The 26,738-nt window shown below is 54.3% G+C and overlaps 7 protein-coding genes across 7 annotated transcripts; 4 read left to right on the top strand and 3 right to left on the bottom strand.

The window, feature by feature from the left end:
- Positions 1–390: 390 nt before the first annotated feature.
- G647_10151 (uncharacterized protein) lies at positions 391–891 on the top strand (the record flags this gene model as incomplete). The annotated part of the gene is made up of 1 exon (XM_008726143.1): positions 391–891. The coding sequence occupies one exon, from the start codon at positions 391–393 to the stop codon at positions 889–891; it is 501 nt and encodes a 166-aa protein (XP_008724365.1).
- Positions 892–1,227: 336 nt separating this feature from the next.
- Positions 1,228–2,994, top strand: G647_10150 (uncharacterized protein; the record flags this gene model as incomplete). The annotated part of the gene is made up of 1 exon (XM_008726142.1): positions 1,228–2,994. One exon carries the CDS (start codon positions 1,228–1,230, stop codon positions 2,992–2,994), a length of 1,767 nt encoding a protein of 588 aa, XP_008724364.1.
- A 372-nt stretch (positions 2,995–3,366) lies between these two features.
- Positions 3,367–4,713, bottom strand: G647_10149 (peptidyl-prolyl cis-trans isomerase D; the record flags this gene model as incomplete). The annotated part of the gene is made up of 5 exons (XM_008726141.1): positions 3,367–4,307; positions 4,362–4,448; positions 4,502–4,511; positions 4,567–4,634; positions 4,695–4,713. 5 exons carry the CDS (start codon positions 4,711–4,713, stop codon positions 3,367–3,369), a joined length of 1,125 nt encoding a protein of 374 aa, XP_008724363.1.
- An 819-nt stretch (positions 4,714–5,532) lies between these two features.
- Positions 5,533–5,892, top strand: G647_10148 (uncharacterized protein; the record flags this gene model as incomplete). The annotated part of the gene is made up of 1 exon (XM_008726140.1): positions 5,533–5,892. The coding sequence occupies one exon, from the start codon at positions 5,533–5,535 to the stop codon at positions 5,890–5,892; it is 360 nt and encodes a 119-aa protein (XP_008724362.1).
- Positions 5,893–5,964: 72 nt separating this feature from the next.
- On the top strand, positions 5,965–6,470 carry G647_10147 (uncharacterized protein; the record flags this gene model as incomplete). The annotated part of the gene is made up of 2 exons (XM_008726139.1): positions 5,965–6,090; positions 6,144–6,470. The coding sequence occupies 2 exons, from the start codon at positions 5,965–5,967 to the stop codon at positions 6,468–6,470; spliced, it is 453 nt and encodes a 150-aa protein (XP_008724361.1).
- An 8,705-nt stretch (positions 6,471–15,175) lies between these two features.
- On the bottom strand, positions 15,176–16,502 carry G647_10146 (uncharacterized protein; the record flags this gene model as incomplete). Its single annotated transcript, XM_008726138.1, has 2 exons — positions 15,176–16,103; positions 16,138–16,502. 2 exons carry the CDS (start codon positions 16,500–16,502, stop codon positions 15,176–15,178), a joined length of 1,293 nt encoding a protein of 430 aa, XP_008724360.1.
- A 7,836-nt stretch (positions 16,503–24,338) lies between these two features.
- Positions 24,339–25,367, bottom strand: G647_10145 (uncharacterized protein; the record flags this gene model as incomplete). The annotated part of the gene is made up of 1 exon (XM_008726137.1): positions 24,339–25,367. One exon carries the CDS (start codon positions 25,365–25,367, stop codon positions 24,339–24,341), a length of 1,029 nt encoding a protein of 342 aa, XP_008724359.1.
- Positions 25,368–26,738: the final 1,371 nt, after the last annotated feature.

The following is a 26,738-nucleotide window of genomic DNA, read 5'->3' as shown; positions in this document are numbered from 1 at the left end:
GACGCGACTAGGCACAAGTTCGGGCACAGGCTCGGGGATGGGACTGCAAGCCAACTGCGCTGGTATAATCCTCGATTTCCGAAGAGTGTCCGCGGTCCTCTCTTTGCATCCATTGTTTGTTCGTCGATGATTGCTGTCACGAGTGAAGCTGTGTTCGGTAGAAGTATGCTGTGATGCAAGAGTGAGGCCTGAGTGAGGAAGTGAGTCTGTCATCGGCCGACCTTCTGTTTGCGGTCAAAAATCCAAAACCGTGTCGTTATCCTACACGTACTCCCACAACTCCGTACATACTCTGTAGTATGCTTGGAATCCACCGCGACAGCGAATCTTGCCAGGCCGTTCGAAGGATCTGCTATGTAAATTGTGAAACCAGCATCCGGGTACCTAGCAATGGTCTCAGGTGGTTACCATTTCCGGTATTCGGACGAAGTCCGGAACCTGGTCCTGGTTCAACTGGCTGCCGGCGTCAAACCATCAGACATCGCCGCCGCCCTGGGTGTCTCTCAACCATTTATCTCGCAGGTGAAAACCCGCAGCGCGATTGACCCAGAGATACTGGAGCGTAACCGGCGTCCAAGGGGCCGACCACCCAAGGTACCGGACTATGCATTTCAAGGCGTCAAGGGCTACCTCGCAGAGCACCCCGCCGCCGAGCGGAGAGCGATCCAGCAAAATCTCAAAGAACGCTTTAATATAGATGTGCATCTCACGACGATTGGAAGACTCGTGCAGGCCTTGAAGTCCGGAAAGGACCGTCGGACAACTAACTCTTCGACCATCACAACAGGACAGACATCGTCCACCCGCACACCCAATGAGATCGACAGCACCAGCAACAGTACAGCAGCCTCAAGCACGAGCAGGAAAAGAAAAGCGAATCACACAGATTAGCGAAGCCGGAATGATCGGAGCTAATGCGGACCCGCCTAGTTGCGAAGATCGATCTGCATGCGAACAGATTCAAGATGAGATCTGGACGGATGACAAAAAGTTCGAGGTGATGACGTCGCAAGCCACAATGAACGGATCATGGAAACCTTCCAAGCTTGCCAACCACCACAGCTCCATTGACTTTCACGACATTGTTACATATAGCCAGGAACAGGCCATGCTCGCCTTGCCACCAGTTCATATGGTTGTGCTTCTTGATAGCATATCTTGTTGATGGACAGCGCTTCCTTCCGCCAGGATATTGAGGGCCGAACCTCTGTCGCTACCACTGCCGCCATGTCTCAGAAACCCATCAGTAACACGAAGGATGGTCGCAAGAGGGTTCTCATCGTCGGTGCGGGCGCGGGCGGGATGTCCACAGCCTACCACCTATCCCAACATCCTGAGAAATACGACGTCACCTTGATCGATGCTGTCGATTATTGCGGCGGACAAGCCTTCTCATGCCCTCTTGACAAGGATCGTCATGGAGCAAGCTGGTTCAACCAGGGCGTCCAGGGCGGCAGCTTCATCTTCCACCACACGCTCACCATGTTTGCCCGTCAAGGCTACCATGCCGACCCTGTCAACCTGCAGGTCTCCTTCGGCAAGGGCGAAACATTCTGGACCAACGTCTTTCCCACGGAACTGATCAAGAAGCATCAAAGCGAAGTCCGCCGACTCCACTTCGCCATCAGATTCATGCGCTGGTTCGAGATTTTCTTCGCCCTCATCCCCATGAAGATCTTTTTCAAGCTATGGTTCTTCTCCGAGGAATTTACCAACACTGTCGCCCTCCCCATGGTCGCCTTGTTCCTCGGTACCGGCAACGAAGCACCCAATGTGCCTTCCATAATGCTTGAACGTCTGATAACCTCGCCCACCTACGGCATGTGGTACCCGTACGACAAACTCAGCATCGCGTCCAATCTGCCTCCCATGGTCGTCTTCCCCAACTTCGGCGACTTCTACACCACCTGGCAAAAGGACCTGGAATCGCGAGGTGTGACAGTCCGCCTCTCCACCGAGCTCGTCAGCGTCCTCCACCGCTCCAAGTCGCGCGGTGTGATCGTCTCTCTCAAGCACCGTACCCCCGAACCGGACCACCACAATGCCCAGTTTGGCGATCCCCAGGCCCCAACATTCGAGGAACACTACGACGAACTCGTGCTCTGCTGCCTCGCCGACACGGCGAAACGCGTCCTCAGCAAGACGTCCTCCTGGCGCGAGCGACAAGTCCTCGGCTCGGCCAAGTTCTCGGACGATATCACCATCACGCACACCGACTCGGACTACATGAAGAAGCACTACGAGAACTTCTACTCGGAGGCCACTCCTGCCGTACAGTCCCTGACCGGGAAGGACGACCAGTCCTCACGCATCGAGTACGCCAAGCGAAACTTCCGCCCCATGTACTACATCAAGATGTACCCGCAGGACATCAGCAAGCTGGAAATGTGCTTCGACACGACCAACTACCAGTGCCAGTTCCCGGAGAACGTGCCCTTCGAGAACCACGTCTTCCAGACGATCTTCCTGAACAAGAAGCGCGACGGCCACCTGTGGAGCGACGGCGAGATCGACGACACCAAAATCATCCGGAAGGACTGGTGGCACCAGCTCTGCCACAGCTGGACGCACTACGTGCTGGTCGTGCCCTGGATGATGTTCCTGCAGGGCCGGAACCGCGTGCGCTATGCGAGCAGTTGGACGCTAGTCAACGCGCACGAGATCGCCATCATGGCCGGCATTGCCGCCGCCGTCGACCTCGGTGCCGACTACCCGGAAGATCTGGAGAACGACAAGTTCGCCTTCCTGGCCTTCCGGCTGTACTACCTGCTTGTATATGGCAAGTTGTACCGCCGCAAGTTTAGCGCCAAGGGGAGGCCAGAGACGGAGAAGGCCAAGGAGGGCAAGAGCTGGGCGTCTGGGCCGTACGGGAGTGTGTACAAGGGGCCTGGAGTCGCCAGCCAGGAGAGACAGACTTGGCGGGAGGAGATGAAGAATGGGAAGAGTACCGCTAATTTGGCGCCCGGAAATGCAGAGGGAAGGAGTCAGCCTTGAGCACGCTGTTGGGAGTACGCACAGATGCAGGGGAAAAGACGTGCTACACAGTACGTGGATGAGGCGGCTGGGTTTGATCATCCTTGTGCCGATCCCCTCAGCATGGCACCGATTGTGGACACGTTGCGTGGTTACTGGATCACAATGTCATTTGTTGCACCAGCAGACGGTCTCAACTCATCTGGGAAGATGCACGCTGGAATAGTCAGTGCGCCGACCACGCCTCCCATGAAGAGGTTGTTGCTCCTTGACAGGACGCCTTTTATGTAATGCTACCGTCCCAAGGCTGCCCCCACCCGCGCCCCTGTGTGTCCATACCAACCTGCCGGCCAGTACACCGAGCTCATAATCCCCTCTGGTCAATTCGCCAGTTCAGCTGGTGAAGAATTTCTTGTAGCTTTCCTTTTCCTTCTTCAAGCTGTCCGCTAGGGTCTTTTTCGTCTTCGCCAGTTCCGACTTGATCGCCGCATCCTCTGGCGCCAGTTTGGCAGCCTGCTCGAAGTCCTTGAGCGCCTCCTCCAGATCCTTCAGAGCCACCCGCGCCTGTGCGCGGCGGAAGTATACTTTGGCCTTGTCCGTGTCCTTTGCATCCTTGGGAGGAGCTTCAATGGCAAAAGTAGCCCACTTCTCGGCCTCCTCGTAGCGCTTGGCCTTGACGGCCAGAAGCGCAGAGTTGCTGTGCAGCGTGAATCGCAGGTGGTCTAAGTTGCTCTGGAGGTCTTTGGGATCGTTGTCGTTGGCTGCGGGGTATTCGTTGAGGTACCGCAGGCCTTTCTGGTACTTCTCGATGCCAGTCTCGACATCGCCGGCTTTGAACGCCTTGTTGCCGAAGTCCTTGAGATCCAGTGCAATCTTGTAGTACTCCTCACCCTTCAAAGATTCGCCCTGGTCGTCGGGGTAGTCCTCGTATGGATCGCCGGTTGGATCGGCTACTTTCTGAGTGGCTGTGTTGTAGCTCTCACCTTCGAGCTGGCCACAATCGTCGATTACCACGTCACCGCCCACGGGTTTGTCTGATTGCAGGGGTAGGTTCTCGATTGTGCGGACGATGTTCTTGCCATTGATGACTTCGCCAAAGACAACGTGCTTGCCATCGAGGTGCGGAGTCGGGACGGTGGTGATGAAGAACTGCGATCCATTGGTGCCGGGACCCGAGTTGGCCATGGACAGTAGGAAGGGCCGGTCATGCTTCAGCTCGAAGTTCTCGTCGTCAAACTTTTCACCGTAGATTGACTCGCCTCCGGTGCCGTTGGCTCTCGTAAAGTCACCACCTTGGATCATGAACGACTTGATCACTCTGTGGAAGATCGATCCTAGCTCACAGCTCAGCCTCGCCCGATGTCAACAGTATCTGAGTGCCCACCCACCTTTGTAATGTAGCGGCTTGCCCTGCTTTCCGATTCCCTTTTCACCAGTGCACAAGGCGCGGAAGTTTTCGGCCGTCTTCGGTACAACTTTGCAGGACGTCAGTGAGAAGTGAGAGGGGAGCGAGAACAGAGTGACGTACTGTCATTGTACTGTGATCTGCGTTAGACAAGGCTGGCTCACAGTGAGGCCACGGTGTGCACTTACAAGCTCGAGGACGATTCGACCTTGTTTTCTACCACCGATGGAGATGTCGAAGTAGACTCTAGGTCTTCCTACATGGGGACTGAGTCAGGTCATGCGCACTTCGCATTGACATACGCGGTGAGCCTTACCACTCTTTGGTTCCGCCATTGCGATCGGTCCTACAGGTAAAAGCTTTGAGGGGGAGAAAGCGCACGCACACACTGACGAAGAGCGAGCGTAGATGTACTGTACGTTGCGACCGAGATGAGTGTTCGACAAGCGGTGCAGGCTGAGAAGTGTGAGAACTAATTGAGGCTTGTCTCGCACAAAACTTCTTGAATCTTCTGAATTCGATGGCGGGCGCCCGCGGCGGTCGGCGTGTCGACCAATCAGAGCGGGTGGGTGCCTGAGGGGAGATTTAGTGGGGAAACGAGTCCTTGAGCGGAAGGTCAACCGAGCACGACGGCTCTTTCCGTCGCTCGTTGTTAGTCATCCCTTGTTCGCATTGAGAATCACACTTCAACACCAACAATGGTATCAGAACTCGTACAGATGCCCAAAGTCTCAGAGTCAGAGCGGACGCCGTAGAAAGTCCGGTGTGGCCCTGGCGCCGGAAAACTCTACTTGAGTCCGACAACTATGACAGCATCATTGGCGTTGGCACCCACGAGGCCCTCATCCGGCCTGTGCCGCAGCTTCATCAAAGGTTTCCTGTGGTTAGCCATAGATACTGGTCAACCAGATTTTCGAGGTAGGTGCCATGCCATTTGCAGGGCTAGAGCCGACGATGCTCGGGATGATTTGCCCGGAAGGCGCCTCCCGCTTGCAACGCAGCCCTCAAATAGTCCTCTCCCATCCTCCCTCACTCAGCCTGCTTCATCAATCTCTCCCGGTTCACTCACAGCACATCTTACTTACACGCATCTTCGATTGCCGCTCGCATCTGTAACACTTAGGGCTTTTGCTTCCACCCAACAGCTCTCCATCATGACGAGCGCCCAAGATGTCCCACCTGACTTTTCCTGCTACGAAACTCCACCAGAAGAGCCGCCAGCATACAAAGAAGGCGATTCCTGGATTCTGCACATCAGCGACGTCAAACCAGACTTAGCATCATTCATTGGATTCCCATGGCATGAGTGTTCAACCATTACCATTTATATCGCTCCGCCTTACGACACTCCAGACCCCGCTAGAGCCCCTTTCATTGCTCTGAATCAGGCGGCTGCGTACTTGAAGGCCGTCAGCAAGCGAGCGCTGGCAGCATGTGTTATACTGAAAGACAAGCTGGAAAATGAGATCAATGCTGGCACCATGGCCATCAAAGTCGTCTTCGCCGAATGTTAGGTCCGTCGCCGATCGGCTGAGGCTGTATACTCGTGTGCTCCCTGGTGGCGTGTCGCCGATCTTGCACAGATCATGGCAGCATACCATTGGATTGAACCACAGTACGTCCACGACGCAGCTGCGTTGCGCACAGGTCTCAGAGCGCTCACTCCGCCCTTCGTCTTGCCGCCAGCTGGCCTTTCCTGGGTAGACGGCACCGTAAGTTCATCCTCTCCTTTTGGGGCTTGAGACTAACGCGACTTGTTCTCCAGAGCAACACAGCACGTACCAGGGACAGTAAGAGGTCGATGTGGCGCAGGTGTCAACAGGCTCTTCAGGAGTCTTACCAAAAAGGAGTGGTCGGTACACTTTTCCCCGGTGCAAGCGGCGTCTGGCACACCATCGGTACTCATCTAGCCCGTCAAGTCTATGTCGTCAAGGATCTTGGGGAGATGGATGCTCGAGAGACTTCGGTTCAGCATGTCAACGCTGACGAAGTAAAGTTTGGCGAAGATGTCATGCGCCTGGGTGCCAGAGAGACACCCGACTCCGAAGAGTACCTTTACATGCGACCTGCCTATCCGCCAACGACCCGCTGATGTGGCTGTGATGGAGCACTTGCAGAATATGGGTCGACAATCACGAAACCCATCGGAACTTGGACTGGGGAATTTGTATTGGCATTGACCAAGACCAACACTGACAAGCTACGGTACAGATGCATCTTGCAGCTCGCTTCGGGCAGGGAATCAAAGCATCTTTGATCTTGCATGGCTCTCCCTTGTGATTCGTCGCTGAAGCCCGATGACTACGGATGTGCTTCAGCCTTGAGAAAGACATCCAATCCACCTTTTCACATACCCCGCTTGTTCTCGCCCGCTCTGGATCTGTAACATGTGAGACACTCACTGCCTCGACAGTGGCAGCGGGACCTCCACGTTCTCGTTGACGGCTTGACCGCCCGCATGCGTGCTTGCCACGGACGCCACCCGACGGCTGCATCTTCTCAGCCTGAAGCGTCTTCAAACCTTGATCGATTCCAGCTCGTCGGTATTCAGCCACTCCGGACCAAGTGACTTGCACACCCATTCATTAATTAATTATTTGATAACGATCTCGTGTCTGCAACATCTATGCAAGCCCCGAACCTCTCCAATCTCGCTGCCCACCCACGCGGCTGAAGATGCGCCGTGCCGTCTAACGATACAAATCGGGCTCCCCTTCCCAAGCGGGCAATCGTTCTGGATCGAACTTTTCACACGCGTCTCGCTTAGACGTCGACTCGGCTAGGTGTGCTGCAGTAGCTTAACACAGTCCTGCATTCCTGCATATTGGGCTGTTCAGCAGCTGATGTTGACCCAACTAGTGCCGACCATGTCTTTGCGCATTCCTCATCACGACCTGTCTGGCTCATGCAGGCCAAACGGTCCTTTCGTACTCGTGCACCACGTCGCCACCCCATGTCGATTTCGGACTGGCCCAGCCCGCTTCGGGATAGGGCTGCATGGACAAGACCAGGATGCTGTGTCTGGCTTCTCAACGAGACCGCACAACCTATCCACCGACTGTCTGCCACCGAGGTTGACAGATTGACACGTTCCATGTCACATGCAGAAAAGAAGCAGTGTTACTGATGTTGTGGATGCTCCATTCTGACTGACGTGTGGAAAGGCTACACTGCATGACAGTAATGCCCACCCTCCCTGTATCCGAATAGCATTCCTCGAGGCTGCATCTACAGTCAGTGAACAAGAAACACATCTCCTGGAGGCACAACATGCAAATCGAACTGTGGCTGGCGAAGTTGGCGCAATCGGTCGTGAACCATTCTACAATGACCTGGCTTGGACGAGGAGACTAGGCTCCTGGTTGCACCGCAGAAACGGATGGAATTCCCAGGTGATCCTGTGTCCAAGCGTCTGGGCCAGTCTCTGTCTCTCTGCTTGGACCTGTCATCGTGATGATGCATCCGTCTCTGAAGTCTGCTAGAATCAGACAGCGCGAGGATATCAGCCCAGCAGCTCTACTCGTCACATCTCCACCCTTATTCAGGGGAGTATTAGACTTACGGCAGGTCGATTGCAGCGTATGGCGGAACTGGCAGTTTGACCGACAACACTGATGAGGTCTGCGGCGGACCTCGTTCGACAAGAGCTGTGTTTCCCTGCCTGTTTCAACCTGGGGACAGTCGAGCCAAGGCAAGAAGTGAGGAGCCATACGATTGGGGATTGGGACGAGCATTGACGACTGTTGCCGGCCCAGGATGCAGGGACAGATTTCATGTTTCGTCCCTTATGCCGTACTACGCGCAAAGCCTGGCGATGCTCATGCTTCACCGCAGGGATTGCCGACCTTGCCAACCTTGCCGACCTTGCCAACCTCGCTAGTCACGTTCCAGATTTCATGTCGTCCATCGTCACACCGGGACCCTGTCTACGGCAGCGATAGCAGGGGACTTCCCGGATTGGCGCTGTGTCACGGCCTTCTGGATTGAGCCGGTGTCGAGAGTGTGCAATGTACAGCCATCCCCAGTTTGTGCACACTTCACAGGCCAATCCAAATCTTCAGCGCCATCCCTGCATTGTTCATCCCAATCCCTCACCCTCACCGTGTCAAAGGTGTGCAACTTCCCCAGACTGGGGGGTTGGCATTTACCAAAGGAGGCATCGTCGACTGGTTTCTATTTCCCGCGTCTTCATGCCTCGCCGATTCGATCTGAACTCTGTGAACTCTAACTGTGCTATCACAACCATTATAGTGTCACTTCCTGCTCGCTGGCATGTCTCGGTCGGTGCGGAGGGACATTACGTTCTCTGAATAAACAATCTGGGGATGGCAAGAAAGCGGTGTCATGTCGCCTGAAGGGTTGGCAGCCAAGTTACACCAAATACCCTTTGTGTCTCTGTGGCGTCTGGGAGGTTGTACAATATACGTGGGGAGTAAAGCACAAGCGCACATTGACAGGCCATGTGTCAAAGGTAGAGAAGGGCCACGAGGCCCCATTTCAACACCAGTGGTCCTGAAGAACCACTATCCATGCATCCATCCATGTGGTAGGTGATTGACGCTCCTGTATTCCAATTTGCTATCGGTCAGGTAGGGAGGATCGAGATCCAGCTGTATTGAAGACGTGAAGAAAATCCCTCTGCTTCTAGGTTCGCAATTCTGGATGGCCACAAACTGGCTGTGTTCTGCACCAATGCAGCAGAGACAGGACATGCGAGCGAACCACAATGAACGGGGCCTGAGCTCTGCTGCTGAGAGAGCGCGACTTGTGGAGTGGGTGCGCAGGTCCATGACGTGGCATTCACGGTGTACAATGCTTTGCGAACCGCCGAGCCATGTTGAGAGCACAGCTCGAGGTCAAGTCGAGGCTCAAGTTCACCACAGGACAAAGACGGTGTGGCGTTATTGCTATCGCCATCGAGTGGAATCGTCATATTGAAGACAAAGTCAAGTCAATGCGAGGTGGTTTAGCTGCAAGTAAAGAGCACATCCCCTATGAGTTCTCATAGCTACGCCTTCCACGGCAAGTTGTATAGTTCCTTCGCGCACCTGTATTATGACATGGGGAAGACCCCGAAAATCCTATGCGAACGAGTGTATCAGTCATTTTCGCGTGGCAGAGCAGTACGTACGTACGTACGTATGTATGTGATCTTTGCCTCGTTGCATACATACATACGGAGACGACCTTGTGGTCTGCTCCAGTGTTGTAAATAACCATGGGCAACGTCAATCCACGTCGATGTCCAGCCATGTCCAGCCACGTCCACTTCCTCGTCAGAATTGAATGTCAGACATCAGACATCAGATATCGAGGCGGCCAACTGCACACATCCATTAATCGATACTCGTGCGTAGTCCGTTGTTTCGTCATTGCTTATGTCGGCCTAGATGGCACTAAGACTGGGCAAGGACTCGGACTGAAATGCACAGGGTGTTGAAATGCACAGGCCTTTCCATTCGAGGTCAGAGTCGCGAGTACAAGTACACAGTAATTACGCGGATGGACAACCCAGGCCGTCCCGCCGATCAGTCCACCAGTAAGTCAGTCAGTCCACGAGTCAGTCAGTCAGTCGGTCACTCACTCACTCACTCATTCGACGGTGAATGACTACATCGACATGGCCCCAGGGTGCGCGATATTGTACGACGAGACCGAATGTGAGGTAGTGCACTCCGACCGCGTGAGTCTACCTAGGTAGTTACTCTTGCTTCGCCGCGCCACGTACAGCAATTACATGGCACTCACCCCTGACCTATTTCGAGGTATCACAGTGGAGTTACGGTCCACTCAACGCGAGCGACGTCAATCAAGACCGAGACCAAGATCGACAGAGAGCTAGAGCCGGGGAACAGCAACGATCGATCGACTTTGATGTTCGCGTTCGCGCTCGCACTCGCACCTAAATGTGCATATACGGTATATCTTGCGACAGACACATCATCCGCAAGGCTGGGCATTAGAGAAGTGCATTCGGATGGACGAATAGACGATTAGACAGACAGACAGACAGCTGGCAGGCAGGCAGGCAGGCAGTGCTGATCGTCTACCTCGTACCTCGTCGGGTCGAGGCGACTACGAGTACGATTACTGTACGAGTAGACTACGAGGCTACGAAGCTACTAAACGCGATCGTCACCTCCTTCCACGGTATTATATGGTATGGTATGGCGTAGCGTGGGGTAGCGTGGCGTGGCGTCTACATGTAATATCTACATATAAGATATAGATGGTAGTACCGACATATACTGTGGACACACTGTATATGTATACACACATATATACATACGTACATATATAGTTCGTCATGTAATCTATACGCCCGTCGTCGTTGCTATCGTCGTCGTTGCTATCGTCGTCGTTGCTATCGTCGTCGTTGCTATCGTCGTCGTTGCTATCGTTGCCGTCGTTGATGCTCCAACTCGGCTTCACGCACTACAGTGTACATACACATCACATTCGACGCAGATCAGCCCGGGACCGCTGGGATCCTGGGCGCTGACTGACAGGGCTGCTCGCATGCATTAATCACTCGTCCGAGTCCTCGTCCGAGTCCTCGACCGAGTCCTCGACCGAGTCCTCGACCGAGTCCTCGACCGAGTACATTATGTCTTGCGTCCCCGTCCTCGTGTGCTGGCGATGATGCCGGTCGGCGGGAGGAATGCTGACTGCGTTGGCAAGACAAAAGGGAAAAGAAAGGGAAGGACACTGAAGATCGCTTACCTATCCCCGTATGAGGTCCAGTCCAGTCCAATCCAGTACGAGTGTGGGTATGAGTACGGGTACGTAGGTACGCACGCAATGAAGCTCGTGATTGAGAGGATCGCGGATCATGGACTCGTACGCACGGCATGAACCTCGTGATTAAGAGGATTGTGGACCACCTACTGTGAACGGTAGCTAGAAGCATACGAGTTTGGGAGTATGCATACTTTATGCAAAGGGGATATCGCATCACAGTAAATGTCCATTCAGGCGATTCAAAGGTGACCGCCATCGCCGGCGAGCGAGCGATTTCAGCTACGGTGACGCCGCGGACGGACAAACACCCTCGCTCGCTGCTGGTGATGGTGTACAACTGAGACATAACCATGGTCGTGTTGTTGTTGTCGTTGTCGAAGTGGATGGTAAGATGCGCCGGCGCGTCCGCGTACCGCTAGAGGGAGGACTTGCAGTTGGCGCGTGTGCACCGAAGCACAGACACATACACACCCTCAATGGCGGGCTTTGATGAGGTGCACACGCAAACGCACACGCAGATGCACGCGCAGATGCTGATGCATATTCACCGTCTCAGGTACGAGCTGTCCAGTCCTGTGCAAGGGCACTAGTGGTAACGTGGAGAAGATGACTCTTGACTTCTGACACCTGAGGGTCCAAGTGAATGACTGACTGTCAGCTTAAAGGATCTCGAGCGCGTCATAGCAGGTACTCGTACCCAGTAGACAGTACGAAGTATGTGGGTCCGTGTGTAGGTGTGTACTGAGTACCCAAGTAGGTTTGTATGTGGTAAGCCCGTCCCCCTTCAGCGCCTGATGCCTGATGAAGCAGAGGATGTGCCGTCTGCCGCCATCCTTCACATCATAGGGCCGCAGGATCAGGAGGGCTCTCGGGTTCCTACATGACAGTTTGTTCCGCAGGACGTCTGTCAGCATCGAGGCAAATTTGCCGGCGGTTCTCTGTCGCTTTGGGGCCTTGTGGCCTGGATGACTTGATTTGGCATTCGGGCTCTTGATATGTAATGTAATGCGCTCGGCGAGCTTACGGTGGTCCCTAGACGAACACGGTACGAGGTACTCTGAACGGTCTGGTGAGAAGGTTACTCAGGAAGAGCACAGCGCGAACATCATGGCGATTGGAGACCCAAGCTTACCCTACTGTGGGCGAGTAACTTGTCCTCGTACTCAGTCATGTATGGAGTACATTGGGGGCTGCGCCACGGTTCAGCCATTAAGGAGGCGGCCCCCGGGAAAATTGAGCGGTCGGTCCTCGTCCGCGGTCCACTCACTCACCCACCGAACCACCACCAATCCATCCTTCTCGTAAGCGAGCCGATACCTGCTATCGATAAACGCAAGTTCGTACTTATCGATATGCCCTGCGGGGAGGCGAAAGGGTCACTATCGATAGCGATATCGAACGCCACATAAGCCCTGGTCAGACTCTTGTCATCGAGTTGCCCCTCCTGGTTGCGCACGCAGCTCACATTTCACAGTCTCTAGTGATCTTCGAAAGGTCTCGTGTCTGCACGCCATGCAGTAACAAGTAAGAGAATCTCTCATGCAGGAGGTTCCAGAGATAGAAACGCCATAATACCAGAAAGGAGAAGGGCACGGGTGAAGGGAGTCTTGCATTTCCAGAACCCCTGCAGGAGTCAGGAGGGATAAACTGAGGCAGCGTTTTACTCGTCGTCGGTTCTGTCAGCACTGTGGGCGCTAAATGTTCCTGCCTGAAGAAAGCGGGTGAGGTGGGGATAGTGTAGGGATGGGTATGCGGAATCTTGTGGCTTTCCCTCCTCCGGCTGTCTCCTGGCCTGGCTCCTGACTCCAGTGTGCAGCGCGCTGAAATGACTCGGTCAGCCACAGGAGAAATGTTTGACCAATTCGGACACGGAGGCATCTGAAGGCGTAGGCATAGGCGTAGGCGTGAGCATGGGCTCTTTTCCGCCGTTCCCCAACGCGCCTGTACTTGACCCAGTTGCCCATCAATCTACTCGTGCTCACTGGCACTTTTGATGGCTCCTGGAAACGAGCATCCGCGCTGTGAGAGATTTCCTATCCTCGCTTACTGGACGCTGTCCGGCGCATGAAGCATCACAAGTCCCGACTGAATGGTACGGGTCAAGTGGTGTCTCAATTACTCCATGGTGCCGACCGGTGCCACGCGAAAGGACGCAGGACTCTTTGCCGCTTCGGGGATATTAGCTGTCTATCACCGGGGCAAAATGCGGCACGAGGCACCACACCTATTCCACGTGGATGGGGGCGAGCCGATTTCTCTGCTGCACTTCTCGTACGAGTAGCTCGTAGCTCGTAGCTCGTACAGTATCTCTCACTACAAGGGACACAGTAGAGGTAGCCAGTACAGGGCGCGGCTCAAGCCACTCACCGTCGAAGCCGTCTCGCGGATGCCTTTCGACGAAAGTACTGCCGTGGTAGAGCCGTAATTCCGACAATAATGCTCATATTTCGCAACGCGCCCCGTCAACGGTTTGCCTGTCAGCCGACGTATACGAAGTCTTAGTATGTGTTCGGTCGGCTGACATTGAGGTTAGGAATTCGCGTCATGATGTGTCTACAGACACCAAGACCTGATTGACGTCTGCGTGTCCACGGGATGGCGTTCCAGGTGGTGTTTTCAACGTGGCAAGACCATGACTGTGGTGGACGCCTGAGTGCCGATGTCGAGTGTGCCGGCACACACACCACTTGTCTGTTGACTCGGGTCCGGTTCCCGCAGGATGCAAAGGGCGACTATCACTTCCTTTGTTGATGAGAGGCATCTCTCTACTAGGGAATGACTTTGCGAGGTAAGCGGTTGTTGCTCCACCATTCGTTTGGCAACGAATGATTTTCGCCTAGCTGGCTGGCTCTTCGACGAGTTTCTCTGCATGTTGGAGGACACAGAATCCGGATGGGCCCAACCATTCACACCACCGTCTCCTCACGGGAGTGTGGTCATTGTGACGGGCCACCGGACTAAGGCTACCGGTTGGCGGCTTTGTCTGCAGTCAAGAAGAGATCCTGGCTTGGCTTCGAATCAGATCGAACTGTGAACCCAGCGTGCATTTCCTGGACCTCACCAACAACTGTGCGTGCCGGACTCGATTTCGAAGATTTGGTCACGGCTATTCGCTGGAAATACCTCACTGCCGGCTAGCGGTGCGGCACCCTCGTGTTGTCTACGGTCTCGCATCCCTTCGGTCGATGGAAGGCGGTAGCGTGCCGGTCTTGCGCCCGCGTCCAAGAGCGGGGTGGACGTACACAGTAGGCTCTCACCCTGCTGATGCTCAACTCTCAAAGTGAGGTCCTCTGTTCGCGGGCTCCAAGTAGAGGCCGGCATGCCCCGACTCGTCACTTGCATCTGTTGGGCGCTGTGAAACATATCTGCCCAGACGATATGGGTGCTGGGTGGGGTTCCACTGCGACGTAGAAAGTCGTAGGAATTAGCTGCAGCCGAAGGCGACAAGTGGTAGGCATTCGAGCTGCTCTTGCTCACTCGTGTAGCCGCGGACGACGAAAATGTAAGCACTTGCACCAAAAGCAGACGGAAAAGACACTGGCGAAGGGCACTTAGAAACCGGCATACTCAAGGCGGCCCTAGGTTGCAGATGTAGGCCCCAGAAATGGGGGTTTCTCATTGCTATGAAAGTCAATCATGGTCGAGGTGAGGTTTGTCCACACCTCCCACCATTATGCGTCTGACTTGGTGTACGGGAGACGCAGTCCATCGCCAGCGCGACTGGTCAATGACATCCTGCGTCTTCCAGAGACCGGTAAGGACATTCTTCATAATCTGTTGCTCAAAATAACATACAGCCGCATTGGGTATCATCACACATACAGCGAACAGCCCAATCACAAAAGGACGTTCGTGTCCAAAAGCCAAAAAACTGATCCAACTCAGCACTTGAGGGATCGAAGTCGAAGGTCAAGGGTCAAGATTTCTTGCCGAAAAATGCAAACCTCGAATGCCGAGGTCGCCCACCATACCGTGCCCATCCCGAGCTCCTGTTTTGCGTGTCCCATGACGAGTAAACGTGCCTTTGTTTCTTCGCCGTCCCAGTTCGTAATACATTTAGACAAAGGAAAAGCGGGGGCCCTTCTCAAGAGCGCGCACATCGTCCCAGACCCCGTCCAGGGTCTCCACGAGTGGCTCGGGAAGAGGCCCTTGTTCAAGGATATCCATGTTTTCTTTCAGTTGCGAGAGCTTGGAAGCACCGATAATGATGGCATCGCCATATTCGGCGCCCAGCTGGGAATGCCAGGTCGTCCATCGTAGAGCGGCGGCATGCCCAGAGATGCCGTACTTCCGAGCTTGTTGGCGAACGACCTCTGCGGCAGCGAAGAGGGGGTCATGGAAGTAGTCGCCAGCGTACTTGGCTCCAAGCGGCGATGCAATATTCCACCGACTGTTCTTGTCCCTTGTGGACGCTCGGGAGACCTTGTTCGAGAAGAACCCACAGGCTGAGGGGCTGTAGGCGTAGAAAGCAATGTTGTGTTCCCGAAGAACTGCAAACAGTCTCTCCTCGCCGCCTCGGCAGATGGGATTGTACTGTCCTTGGTAGACCGACGGCTTCACCCAGCCGTTCTCCTCGCAGATGCGGACGATCTCCTCGACCTCCTCCACCGAGTAGTTGGACAGACCAAACCGTTCAAACTTGCCTTCAAGGTATGCTTTGTTCATGGCCTCGCAGGTCTCCTTGAACGGGGTGGCACGGTCCGGAGCGTGGAGGTACATGATGTCAACGGTGTCGGTGTTCAGGGCATCCAGTGACCGGTCAATGCTCATGGCGATATTCTTAGCCCGATGTGAGCCCGGCATGAAACTCGAAACTTTGGTCGAGACGTTCGCCCACTTTGACAGTCTCAGCTCATCCTCACCCAAAAGCTTTTCACAAGTGCCACCTCGCCCGACTGGGTAGGCTCGGGCAGTATCGATGTCGTAGTATCCTCTCGACCGGAACAGATTCACAAAACTTCGACGCATCTTCCACCGTCGTGATCTTTGCTAGAGGAGACAAGTGCGAGCCGACTGACGCGGTGCCGAGGACAACTTTCAAGGGTGGTTTGCACGGTACTGAGGGCTGCATAGGCGAGGCGAGTTCCTCTGAGTTGTCGAATGTGCTTGCAAATGTGCTGGACCGTGACCGGGCCGTTGGCGTTACGGTGAGATCTGTGACATCGGTGTCTTCTGAGGCTCTCGAGCTGAAGGAATAGGCCGAGTGTAATGATGATGCTGAGTTCGGTACATCGAGTGACGTGCGTTTATGCTGGTGTGTGTGGAGGTTGGCCATGTTGAGCTGTGGTAGATCTTCCAACTTCATCTTGAGTGCCGCAGCCAACGAGCCCATATGTCTGTCTTGTGACATGGTGGGCGACTGAGGGTAGTGGTAGTCTGTCATTGTGACAGAGAGAAAGGACGTCGAACAAAGAGAGAAGCGGCCGGTAATAAACACCGGATTGGTGGTGTTGTATGTCTGGTTCCCGACGACTGCAAAAGCGAAAATTCGCTCAGTTAAGGTTGAATACAGTCAGCGGCTGCGTCAGGTTCGTGAGGCGGTGGTGAGGTGTGTAATTTAGAGTTTATCAGCACTGCACTGGAGCTTCTGTAGCTGTTTAGGCAATGCCCCTAGATTCGCGAGTAATCGTATCGCGGTGAGATGGTCTCAGGGGAGTTGTGTGAGTGCGTGTGTTGGTCCTGTGTAGTGGAGGGTGGTGGGCGTTGGATGGAGTATATACACGCCTGATCCTGAAACGGGGGAGTTTGCCGACACGCCAGCAAGATGGGGTTTGATAGGCAGGATCGAAAGTCGCCACACTTGTTTGCGCGGCCCATGGCACAGCGTAGATGCGAGAACTGGGTCCCGCCGGTCACGCTCAGAGCCCTGTGGCGACGCCGGCCAGTCTCGATGCATTCTTTGCTGCACTTGACGCAGCCAGCCATGGGCCCTGTCCATCCTTACCCACCCTTTCCCACCTGACGCGGAACCCTCAACCACCGTGCTCCACCCCTGTGCTTCGGCATCCTGGTCAGCTGTCGCTTCTTCCCTGCCCCCTGCCCCGAGCCCAGGCTCTGTCAAGAGCTCGGCTCAAAGTGAAAGCCCCCCTTGGTGATGAGTCGGCGGACGCCCACGCCGCGGCCCCCGCTAGCGTTCTTTGCGGCCTAGCCGGTCGCTCTGCCCCAAGCGCCCACGAAACGCACTCGCCGAGTCACGGCGCTCCCGGGCCGCAGGCTGCAAGTGAGGGCTTCAGCCCAGTCAGCCGCTGCTGCGTCGTTCGCTTTGGCCGATTCGGTCAGCGAACTCAGCACCATGCGCGTTGATGATGTGCTTGATGAGTCGTCGCTTCCAGCACGCCAATCGAGGCTCCAAGCACGGTGTTAAGCCTGGCTCACTGCCGCACCCGGCGTTATGCTATCCAACCTCTTTCAAATGACGGGTCTTGGTGGAGGCGCGGCTCTTGGCTCACCTCGTGGCCTGCAGAGTTTTGCGAATGCCCTCACGGATCGGCATTTCGATCAGCAGAGAATGCGCATACTCCCGAGTCACGTCTCGCCATCCAGGAACAGATTTCACCTCGCGTGTGCACATACGGAATACGCATCGCCTTGGTTGTCTCGCATTTTCTATACTCGTATAGTGAGACGGGTTATTGGCAACATCTCAGTTATCCCGACTGCAAGCATGGGATGAAAGACATCAACGCAGCCTGTCAAATGAGATTGCCGGGTGATCGCAATAAATTGGCTGATTAGGCTTCATTACCTTATTGTGCGTCTTTGGAAAAGCCACCGGCACGGAGGGGCAAACTTGCAACGGCCACTACGACTTGCGAACTATACAGTACTAACTTTCCTACGTATGCTCCAAGCCGCGTGGCTGCTGCGGTAGAGTCCCATGCCCGAAGCGCAATACACACCCGGACATATTGATCCTTCACGCCCATTCTCGTTCTTAGTGACCAGGCGATATCAAACGCGGCAAGACGTCCTTGGTTGGAACTCTTAGATCAACTCCTTGGGCTTCAGGGAAAGTGAAACCAGTACGGACTACGCGGGTAACTATTCGATCACCAACTCCTTCGACATGTTCGAAGCAAGGTACATGGCACGATATGCATTCTCCAGCACCTCTATACATGCCTGGAGAACAAATTGGCGGCGACCTACTGATGCAATGGTGCGTGTGCCTGCTGTGATTGGCTGCTGCCTACGTCGCCAGTGCAAAGGTTGAGGTTTAGCGTCGGTAGGTCGGTGCTTTTTTCCCCGTCCTCCGACTTGCCGACTTCAAGATTTGCAGTGGTCGAAGTTGGCACTCACCAGCCAACTCATCCTCGTCATGGGATTCGACGAGGAGAGAACATCTGGCCTGCCAACCTCCTTGATGATGCTGGAGTGGTTGTTGGCAGCGGTCGCCACCGATTCGTGACGACGTGCCTTGTGGCCTTCCCTCTTGGTACGGAGTATGAACCCTAGGAGTGTGGCCTGTCTCGTGTCGCTTGCAAAGCAAGATGGCTGAAGTACGGAAGACGGAGGACCGCCCAACAGTTTACTGCTTGAACGCTTGTATCTCCGGGTAAGTCGCATACTGATGGAGTACGTGCCGTGAGGCACGCTCCTATAACTGGCCTTCAAGCCACTGAGTAGCCAGTACTGTGTCCTCAAGTACTCCGCAGCTGCGTCTGCCAATCCTCCTGCAAACGCTTCCGGAATCTGATGGGAAGGTTCATGCCAGACCGCGCTTGACAGTGCCACCACCCTCACTGCCGTCAACGCAGATGCGGATGCATCTCAATGTGATCTCCGCAACAAAACAGTGAGTCGGTACTCCGTAGCCTGCTTGCACCTCCATTTCCATTCAGAGTGGCCAACTCTTGGGTCATGCTACCACCCCCGGTCACGCGATTGTGCAAAATAGGTCATGTTGCCTAGGCTTCTGCCTCTGGCCTTGCTGCGATGACGACTGGTTAGCCGGGTCAAAAGTCTTTACAAAGTACGGAGTATTTGCGCCTTCTCAAAGGGATATTATTCCCCGCATATTACTTCGACCGCGTCAAAGTAGGGTCTGTGGAGCGAGCGCTTGGGCATCGTCTTGTGGCGGCATTCGATACGTCCCCAGTAGAAGAATTGTTGGCGTCGGTGAGACGGACGAAAAGACACCGTTGCGAAACAGAGCCAAGCGAACTCGAGGCGACTTAGTGCCGCCACTGATTGGAGGGTGGCGTCCAGCAAATTCTGGGGAAGCCTGCTTGCCGACACCAACGACAATTTCGGCTAGCCAGGATGCACGGTTGAAGCCAGGTGGAGTGCTAGGGTATGGGTGGTACCAGGGTCATCTCGGTGCAAATTGGAGAAGTTTCGATAAATCTCCATTGTCACCCTTGTCCTTGCACCGGTAATATGCTGCCATCCTGCGAGATACTGTGTTCCGGCACTGTTTGCAGCGACGAAAATTAGATGGCTGAGAATATTGAACGTGGTCAGCCAGCGCCTCGCAACGATTTTGATTTATTATTGCGGAGGCGCCCCGGAGAGACAGATGCCTGTTCCACCGAGCAGCCCTCTTCAGGTTCGGCATCTGCATCCCGTGCTTCGTCGACACGTCCGGAAGTTCAACAGAGACACGCCGCCCTCGCCTTGCAGAGGAAGTACTACGCGTACACTGGAAATGATATGCGATGTGCTGCCACCTGTCTTGTTGCTCCATCTCCGAATGGGATCGTACTTGTTTGCATGATGCACGCGACGGAGCTGATCCCATAACCGGTTAAACTGCTAACTGCGGAACCTGACTGACGTCTCCGTAATGCTGTCGTGCTTCGTAGCTACAATCTCCACGAGATCATCTGGCTCGATGAAATATGAGGATCACTACCCATTCTCGCTGCGTACCCGCACCGGCCTTTGATGGGCTCATGTATGGAGCACGAGTTACGAGGACTTCTCTGTCCTCCGAGTGCTTTGGCCTACTGTAGGAAGGATCATTTATCCTGTGCTCCTAGAAGCTACTCGGCTCCACAAGGCGTGCAGCTTGCAAGTGGGCTCTCTCTTTTGCTCGTAGCCACTGACTGATCAACATTGCCATGCTACCCGAAAGGGAAGGTCTCGGTCGAGGTGGACATGGGTCTGGTGTCCGTTCCGACCGAATCGGTAACTTCGAAAGTTGGCATTTTTCCATGAAAATCCACGATGGAAGCGCAACCTCAACATCAGTTGTTGCATTTGATTTCATCTACACGCGGAGCGCGTTCTCCATGTAGTCCGTGTATCTCTCAAGAAAACGACTTTGTATCAATTGCTTGGATAAGTCGAAGCCAAGTCTGGCACTGATGCCGGTAGTCCAAACTCTTGGTGATTTCCCATTGGCTCTAATACCGTCGTTGGCGTCGATCTCAACGAATAACAGAAGGTTGCTGAATCGCGCCATGCAAGCACAGAGCAAGCCATCGTGTCAATGGACACTGCAAAGCGCTGAGTGCCCGGAACGCCAAATCCGGATACATAGAACTCCCAGCTGGGGATACAACACTGCATATCCATTATCACCATGAGTGTGTGTTACATAAGAGGCTACGTTCACTCTTTACTCATATACGGTTGTTTACAGTGCGATTACAAAACTTAGGATCTGCTAACGGAGACGTGAGCAGAGTCGACCTGTAACAAGAGTTGCATCCGAAATCTGGTGGGGCTGAGGATTCTTATCGATAGGCAGGACTTTGCCTGTGACACAACGCCTACTACCCGAGCCGCATCAAGGATCGCACTCGTGCCACACTCCTCCTATCGAGTAACAAGTGTGTACATCATTTTGCCTGTCCTTCCACGACTTCCTTTGCCGCTTCTAGCCTCTTCAAGAACGAATTCCCCTAACGCAGTAGGAGAGTGTCGATCGACTGCCTTTCGGAGCCTGCCCTGAGCGTCAGGTACCAAGGTACGTACATAGTTAGTCAGCCACCAAGTGACCAGCAAAAAGCCGAGCCTTGAATGACGTGCTGCCTGTCGCTGCCTTCGAAATAACCAGTCGCGTTGCACAGAGGACTTATGCCACGACATCATAGCACTACTCGTACGAGGCATCTGACCCTGTTGCATGGGTGCTGCTTGATGCGCTTACCTGGGTCTGCAAAGCTCGAACTTCAGCTCAGCGATACCGGATGGAAAGGCGTTAACATGCTGCTTGACCTCTCGTTCATTACCCAGTACCTCGTACTCGTGCGAGAAGGAGTCATGCGGGACTAGAGCCTATGACATCACTTTCCCTTTGCAAAATGTTCACGGATGTCTTGGTCAGTCGCCGACGAGCGACTAACCTCCCTCTGATAACACACGTTTTCACAGGCACCTGGACGTGCAGCAGAGCATACGCAGCCCTCTGCCAGTACCTACCCATCCAGTTCTAACCACTACGGCGCGGCTTGCGTATCATCCTGTTTGCCATGCCGGGACAATTGCAGAGCACCATTCAGAGCACAAATTGCACAGTCCCGCCTCAAGCTTTCGACTGCCTCCTTCCGGACGCACTCAAACACCTTGCAGCTCCAGATGTAAAGCCGCAGCACCACACCCTGTCCTCATATGCTGATTGTTGATCGGAATGATTACAGCATGCATGACTTCATATCAATGAAGTGCAGCAGGCCACTGCGCACGTAGGATGCGAATGCAGAGTACAAGCGACTCCGTCGACCAACAACTGTTGAAAGGCCGCCTTTCAAATTGAGCAGTCCGCCACAATACGATTTGCAAGTCTTTTTATCGGTCTTTCGAGGTAACCAATCAACGAACGACAGCATGCCATATAGCGAAGTCGCACCCAGTCCTGATGAAATGCCTCGCTCGGTGCAGACCACTAGCTTGCCAGCCGAACCTTATGAATTCCCAGGACATGGCTCTAACGACCAAGACTTGGCACTCGCTGCGAACACTGTACGGCCCCTGTGTCAACAAAAGCATCGATGCCTCACAGCTGTAAGAGTCTCGGACAGGATGCGGACATCTAGGGTTAGGGCTTTATCACTTGAATTGCGACATCTTAATCTCCGAATCCCCACGTTCTCTGCGCTTGAAGATGTCAACGTGCCCTTACAGAAGCAATTCAGTTGGCCATCTCAAGCGCCGTTGCTGACAGCCCTCTAGACCAAAAACCTCTCGTGTCTGGTCGAGAGCGGTTAAAGCTTTCCTATTATAGTGCAATGTTGGGATGTGCACGCTTCTTTCTTACAAAAGACGGACAACGGAGTGTTGGCACCCGACTACAAGCGCCTCGTACTCCACGAACACCGCCAACACCCAAGCACTTCCGGCCCTCACCAAGCGTCGGTACTCTTCTTCCCATCGGCTCATCGGAGCTTGTTCTGGGGCCAGAGTATATCGCAGTCGTCTCACTAACGTGGTATACTATTACCACGAGCAGAGCACGCCAACAGTAGTGCATGGGGCTTTTCTCCCAAAAGGAAAAAAAAAAAGATATGCAATGCATGCTATTCTCTTGGCGAGTTCTGTCCGACGCCGCAGCCTCACATCGCGTGGTCTTTACCGGGCATGCGGTTTGCGGAGTAGCTGTACTTGCTTACAGCAGCAATCGAAGGATTCAAGGGTGCTCTCCAGGGGACTCGAGTCCAGCGGAGACAGCCAAGAACACTCGTTCATATTCCAAGTCGACTTGGATTCCCTACCGTCTTGCGCACTCCGTGGATTATCGATACCGTGGTCCAATTTTTAGGTCTTCTGGACTTCGGTACCCACCGACACACTGCGGGACAGCCAAGGGACCAGCAGCAAGAGGAGAGAAGGAGAGTAGGGGGGTTCTGGCGCGATGTCTATTATCAGAATATCGCTATTCTAGGACCACGGAACTACAATTGAACCTAGTCTGCTGAGCCTCCAGCCGGTCCATCTGTCGGTTCACACATTGCGAAGACGAACCTGACTCTCGAGAACGTTCAGTCTCCGTCGCTCGATACCGTACAGATTAGTCCCTTTCACTGTTTGCCGACTCCAGCGTAACTCTCAGTCCGCCCGAAAGCGAAATGTGTAGACTCCTGCACGTTACGAGAGCGTGCTTCAAGTTCATGTACTAGCACTGCTAAGCCGCAATCGACATCGTTGATCGGCCGCGAATGCACTGATGACAAAGGATGGTAGCGCGCCAGACGACCTGCAGAAAGCGTTGCACAGGTTGAGTTGACCATTCTTGCCCTTCTAGCCATCGATCACCTCCAAACTACAGATCTCCTGCCAAAGTCTTCACCTGAATCTCTGCTCGTCAGGCGCACTGAGAACTTGGCTACGCCAGTTTGAAGTTCCAGCTGCAAGGGAGGATGTCCCTGATCTGGAAGCCATGGCTGAGCTACCAACTGCCTCAGGAGAGCAAACTGCTTAGCATCTGGTGGACTGCCACCCTGCTCAAATGGCTCGCTTGTCAAAGACCCATGATTCGGTCAGAGTCGTCTACTGACGGACTCCTCTAGTCGACACATCACAGCACCAGGAGCTTCATGTGTATCCTATGCTACACCGTCAACTGACTCTTTCCTTTGATGTGACGCTGGAGGAATACTTCGGTACGTCTTAGGCAAATAGCTAGCGTATCCCGAAGTTCGCCTCACTTGACTTGACTTCATCCTCACTTCATTTTCACTTTAACCTTGCCTTGATCTTGTAGCCTCCGGGATATAGGTCAATGGGCTACAGAATCTTCGAAATCGTCTCATCCTCGCGGCTTGACACTGTCTCAAGTGACATGGCAGCCATGAGTCCTCGCTGGGACGGTTTCTGTGTGGCACGCATTCTCATTTCATTTCATTCTTGTCTCATTATCTGGTGCTCTAAGCGGCAAGCAAGCACCTAGCACTTCCTGCTTAGGCATTGGATCGCACTGCAGTTCAGCAGATCCGCGATATCAGAATGTGCCGAGTGCTACTGCGTATGTGGCGGCGGATCGTTGTGTCGGATCTGATGTACTCACTCTTCCCTCAAGTATTGGCCACTGTGCAGTAGCACTTTCCAACTCCGGCATGGCACTTTGTCGATTTTGCCACGGGCGCATAGCACTTTCCCAACTCCGCTATACGTCTGTTGCACTTCATCGAGACTGCAAAGCGCCCTCAAACTCATTTCGACCTCTTGTTGGTGCCTCTTTCAGTTCCATACGAAGCCTCCGCAAGCCCTGCACAGACCTGCCGCTGACCGTGCGCTCACGTCCTCGATGGCGTGCATTGCGACAGTATCTGTCCGCTCATTCCTTTTCTCGTTCCTCGTCATCGTCCTTCACTTCCGCGTGATTTTGAGCCTCTCCAGCACCCTCTCCAGCTCCTTCGTACCTGCTCAGTTGCCTCAACAGGCTTGCTTCTCTGCGAGCAGAGGCGGCGTACGAATCGAGCGCATCGGCCAATTGCATGCGGAGCCGTGCGTTCTCTCTCCGCAGCTTCGTCACTTCATCTCGGGAAATCTCGTATTCACCGCCATCGGTATGAGGTCGTGGAGACGTTTTGAGCGTGGCTCCGCTCGAGGTTTCGGAGTCGCACGTGTTGCTCGAGGACACCTCGTCTGCAGCACTGCCATCGCTTGAGGACATTTCTTCTGGGGCGTAACCATCGCTCGAGGACACCTCGTCTCGAGCGTGGTCATTGCCATCACGTTGCCCTTCGCACTCGTCCCCCAGGCCACTGTCGGTGGATTCCCGTGTGTGCCTTTCATCAGCAGCGCCTGCTGAAGTTGAGATATGCCCGTGACTTCCTTTGTGTTGACCCAATTTCTTTGTAGCTTTCTTACGTTCCTTGAAACACCTCTTGCAGACCAGACCGCCGTCCGGGGTGGTAGTGGTTTTGATGCTTGTAAGCGTGAAGGTGTGGCCACACCGGAAGCATTCTGAGCGCCGAGCCGGTAGAGGATCCATCCTGCACATTGGCTTTGACTTGGACGCAAGGGGGCCTGTCGATTCGCTCCGCTTCTTTGCTCCTCCGCCAGCGGGGCCTCTTGCGCCGGTCAAGATATTCTCGGCCTCTGCGGACGGTCTTGTTGAAAGCTGATTCAGATTTGCTCCGAGTTCAAATTCCATTTGTCTCCTCGCTGCTTGAAGAGGCTCTTGCGCAGGTGGCCACCTCTTCCCTCTACTCGCCGATTTCAAACCCATCCCCCCAAACATCGTGTCTTTGAAGGGGTTCCAGTTCCTGCCATCACCGACAGGGGTAATCGAATATGTCTCCGACTCGGTTTTGTTGATCTGGTCCGGCCGCGGCGGAATGACTTCGCCAACAGCCGGCATCCCTGTCGTGACTGTCCGTTTGGCAAAGCCTGACTTGGAACTCGACGACTGTGCCGAGATCGAGTTGCATACGATCGGGGAGCTCGCGGGCGAAGACGAGTCTCGTGGGCGCGAACAAGGCGAGGACGCCGTGGCGCTGTCTCGTCCATATTGGTTGTTGCTCTCGGTGCTTCCATGTCGAGATTTCTTCAATGGTCTTACGTCGAGGCTTCTGACCGCCTCGTCTTCTGCGTCATTGCCCTGCTCCGATGCCACATCTTCCTCGTCTTCGCATCTCCTCTTGACACCACTTCGCTTGCCGTCTGTATCTGCTCCGCCCTGTTAGTTTATCTATCCGGCCACGGTCTCCGCTCATATCCGACGCCTTACCTTCTGCCCTAGTCAGACTATCATGCACTTCACTGTCATCAACTCTACTTCCGCTACCTCGATCTCCTCCCGCGGGACCCGAACTCGCAGTGTAAAGATACTTTAATTTCTCCCCGTCCGTTGGCATTCTCCCCACCCAGCCCCTCGACGAGACTACTCTCCAGCACTGCGGACAGCCGCGATCGTCATGGGTAAGCCCTCCAAAGAGCACCGCCTGGGACATCATCTCGACGTCTTCCTGCAGAATGGCATCATCATCATCGTCATCATCATCGTGTCGAATCACCACGTACGGACAGAATTCTTTGTCGACGTGAAATTTGAGGCCTCCGTCGGCGCGGGAAGCCTCAGCCAAGGCCTCGTACCATATACAGCGGACTAGACCCTGGCGACGGCGAAGTCGGGGCGACAGCTTCGTTAGATCTCCGAGAAGACGTTGCGGCGTGTGCGCTCGGCACGGCGAGGCATTGTAGAGACACATTTCTCCGGGCCCGGATATGGCGGTATCGGCGCAAAGGTTGGGACACACGCCCCCCAAGGCCCCTTGAGGAAAGGGAACGGGTTATGCCGACGGGTTAGCGATCCGCCACTTTGATTTGAATGGATAAAGTCGACGTGAAGGAATGTAAAGGGAGTAGCCGGTAGCCAAGTCTCTGTTGCCGTGTCAGTCAACCTTCCCTGAGGAAAGGGAACGTGTTACGCCAACGGGGTGAGGGATTTTCTTTGATTTGAATTGATAAAGTCGAGGTGAAGGAGTGCAAAGGAGTCTGCAATCTCAAATGTGGTCTCAAACTTTAAGAAAGTACAAGTATCCAGAGAAGCAGTTCGACCGAGTTGCTTACTTACTTGCAAGGTGAGTTTGGCGTGAAGAAGACTGCCCAGAAAGATGGTTCGCGAGATGTATGTTCGTGTATATGAGCTGGCTGCTTGTTCGAAGGACAGAGGGCGAGCGAGCGAGACATATGAAAGACGAATCGAAGAGTGAGAGGGACGAGGAGGGGA

This window comes from Cladophialophora carrionii (assembly GCF_000365165.1).
Source record: "Cladophialophora carrionii CBS 160.54 unplaced genomic scaffold supercont1.12, whole genome shotgun sequence".
Taxonomy (NCBI): Eukaryota; Fungi; Ascomycota; class Eurotiomycetes; order Chaetothyriales; family Herpotrichiellaceae; genus Cladophialophora; species Cladophialophora carrionii.
This window is presented reverse-complemented; position numbering and strand designations above follow the sequence as displayed.